Source organism: Mus pahari, chromosome 14 (assembly GCF_900095145.1).
Source record: "Mus pahari chromosome 14, PAHARI_EIJ_v1.1, whole genome shotgun sequence".
NCBI classification, from domain to species: Eukaryota; Metazoa; Chordata; class Mammalia; order Rodentia; family Muridae; genus Mus; species Mus pahari.
In genome coordinates this window covers 70,549,982-70,552,784 of record NC_034603.1, presented here as the reverse complement: position 1 = coordinate 70,552,784, position 2,803 = coordinate 70,549,982, and the positions used below count along the sequence as shown (strand labels likewise).

The 2,803-nt window shown below is 53.7% G+C and overlaps 1 protein-coding gene across 11 annotated transcripts in view; it reads right to left on the bottom strand.

The window, feature by feature from the left end:
• Window positions 1-850: 850 nt before the first annotated feature.
• The window catches only part of Acbd4 (acyl-CoA binding domain containing 4), a 10,872-nt gene continuing 8,919 nt past the window's right edge, over window positions 851-2,803 (bottom strand). For 6 of the 11 annotated variants that reach the window (XM_029546213.1, XM_029546211.1, XM_029546216.1 and 3 more), the window contains one exon: window positions 852-1,997. In XM_029546213.1, the coding sequence (XP_029402073.1) occupies window positions 1,875-1,997 (123 nt within the window). In that variant the 3' untranslated portion in view covers window positions 852-1,874. Of the gene's footprint in view, window positions 1,998-2,803 lie in introns of all 11 variants that reach the window. The other 5 variants (XM_029546217.1, XM_029546218.1, XM_021212524.1 and 2 more) reach the window with 3 other exon arrangements.

The following is a 2,803-nucleotide window of genomic DNA, read 5'->3' as shown; positions in this document are numbered from 1 at the left end:
ACAACTTGACTGCAAGAGTCAAAATGTCCACACTTCAGATTTTAGAGGACTTGATTGAGCATACACAGTCAGGAATATGGAAGTTACGGTTGAACCTAGACTAAGTTTACTGGAGAGGGCTAAGAGTAAGGTCTCATAAACGGAAGGGGAAATGCGGGAGGGGATATGCTCGGGGAGGGAGGTTGTAGACTTCCAGAACTTGTATGTTCCAGTCCTAGCCCTTTGCCAAGGATTTTCTACCCTCCAAGCACTGGTAAACCACTCAACTGCCTTATGGTGCAGAAATCGGTCCTGTTTCACAAACAAGTCAACCCAGATTCAGAACAGCTAATCTTTTGGTCCACACTTGCCGAGCCAGCAAGTGAGTTGTGAGGCCGACTTGACTTTTCCCTGCGTCCTGGCTCCCGCTCGCTGCCCGGCTGACATCACAGGTTTTCCTACTTCAGCCTTTTTGCTTGTGACGCTGAATCTACAGAACCTGTGTAGTGAGTAGTGTCTGCTATCCTCCCTACTGTTAAAATCCCGGAGAGTGCCTGTATTTTACAGTGAGGCACAAGGATGGCCAAACCCCGGAGTGGTGGTCTGCCTCCCAGGGTGTTAGGGAACTCAGAGGAGTAAGTTTAAGGATCCCCAGTACCGGTCTCCTTTCCCCAAGAACAAGGAAGATCCTGGAGTCCAGGTGGTATCGGCCGCCCTCGGTGGCGCTGGGCACTAATAGGTGCTGGAGTGGGTAGTTTAAAGCTGAATAGAGGTTAGTGGCTGGAGCCTGCAGGATCGACATAGATTATCCCGTGGGAGGCCAAGGCCGCCTAGGCAGTTAACAAAAGTTCCAAGGCCAAGCACCTTAAGAGGTCTGTGCAGGCACTAGGTTTACAACAATTAGGGGTCCAAGCGACGCAGAGCCCTGCCCCCACCCCTCAGGAAAGAGGCTCAAAGTGGGCGGGCTTTGGCTTCCTAGAAAATTCTTTGGGAAGAACGGCGATCTTGATAGGGAGTAACAACCAAGACTTAAGGGCCTGGGAAAAGGCAAAGGCATTTGGAGCCTAGCACTGGGTACCCCAGTCCTTAGTGCGTTGTGCAGTTAGGTCAGCTGTCCTGTCGGGGCGGGGCTGACCAACGCCCCGATTCCCTGCAAGAACTCCAGGCCTCCAAGCCCCGGAGCGTCCCCCGGGGCGCTCCCTGACCCCAGTCTGAGGCCTGTTTTTCTCCAGGTTCCTTGGGGAGGAGGGAAGATATTCCTTATAAGGAAGCCCTAGTCTCTCGAGGGGATTTGGGGAGGGAGTGGGACCGGACTTGTGACAGGCGCAACCCGCCCGCTTCCCGCTCTTTCCACGGGTTCCCAGACGGCAGACTGAGGTTTTCTTTTGTTTAATGAAGCGTTCAATTGCACGTGAATCTTCAGTGAAGTCCTGAGCGCGATGTGTACTTGTGCCTGTGTACGGGGCATCCCAGCCCCCAGCGTACACACTCCTCCCATTCCTCCCCACTCCTGCGGGCTCCGGTCTTTCCTGCAACCAACCTTCCAGCCAATCAATCTTCAGGCCAGGTCCAAGTCCCAACTTGCCCAAGAGCTGAGCCTCGGCCGGGAGCCGAGTCGTCGGGAGCAAAGTCAGGTGACCCAGAGGGTGGGGCCGGCTCACCGCCAACCCCAAAGTTAGAATGTGCACCATGACTGCTTTGGGGCGTAGGTGTGAGCTGCAGGGAAAGATGGGTCTTATGGGAGCCCCCACTAAAGGAGGGAGTGCCAGGGTGAACGAGGATGGGAGGAGGAATTTCTAGTTGTTTTTCTAAACCTAGGGAGGCTCAGGGCGCAGCAGGACCTTTCGGGGACCCATCATAGTCTTCTCAGTTGTTAGAGAGACCCCGTCCTTGAGTCACCTCTTCTGGGTCCGAAACTGTCGGAAGAGCCACTGGACAACGAAGGGCCACAGGATAAAGAACAGCAGCGTGGAAGCCGAGAGCCCTAGGGGCCAAGGCCGAGTCCTGGGCGACCTCTGCTGCCAAGAGGGAAGGAGTCAGAACCCAGCTCAGGTGCAGTATGTCCTAGTCGCCTGCTTCCAGCCTCCCTGAGACCGCTGCACCACTAGCCTGAAGCACACCCCCCAATTCTCTCTCACACACCGTCCAATCCCACGTGATAGGAGAGGCTGTAGGAGACTAGCTTTCAAACCATCTCCTCCAGGCCGCAAAGGAGGCACCCCTCTAGTAGTGCTAAAGCCCTGTATTGTAAAACACATACTACATATTTCAAACAAGGATGGGGTACTCTGGTGTCAGTTTCTAAGTATCTATTCTAGAAGGAGCCAGGACTCCTGGGGGCAGGTACTGATTCTAAGGTTGGGGCAGGGAAGATGGGGCAATCAATGTCCGACATCTTGTACTAAACTAAGGGTCTCAGAAGAATCTCCAAAGTTGTGACAATGTAGTACAAAAAAGGAGGTGGGGAGCTGCCATATAAATCCGATTGCCTGAGTTCAGTCTTATGTACAGGTAAAGGAGCACCACAGTTGTCCTCTGACTCTCTCTCTCTCTCTCTCTCTCTCTCACACACACACACACACACACACACACACACACACACACACACGCGCGCGCGCGCGCACACACACACACACACACAGCACACAGTGGGGGTCTGTAACTCCACTGGATGAGCCAGCCACCTCGAGGCCAGCACCACTCAGACATGATGCATGACATACATGTAAACAAAATGCCCATGCTCATAAAATATACATGAAAGACAAATAGAAGGGCAGAGTAGGGGCTGGAGAGATGGCTCAGGGGTTAAGAGTACTGGCTG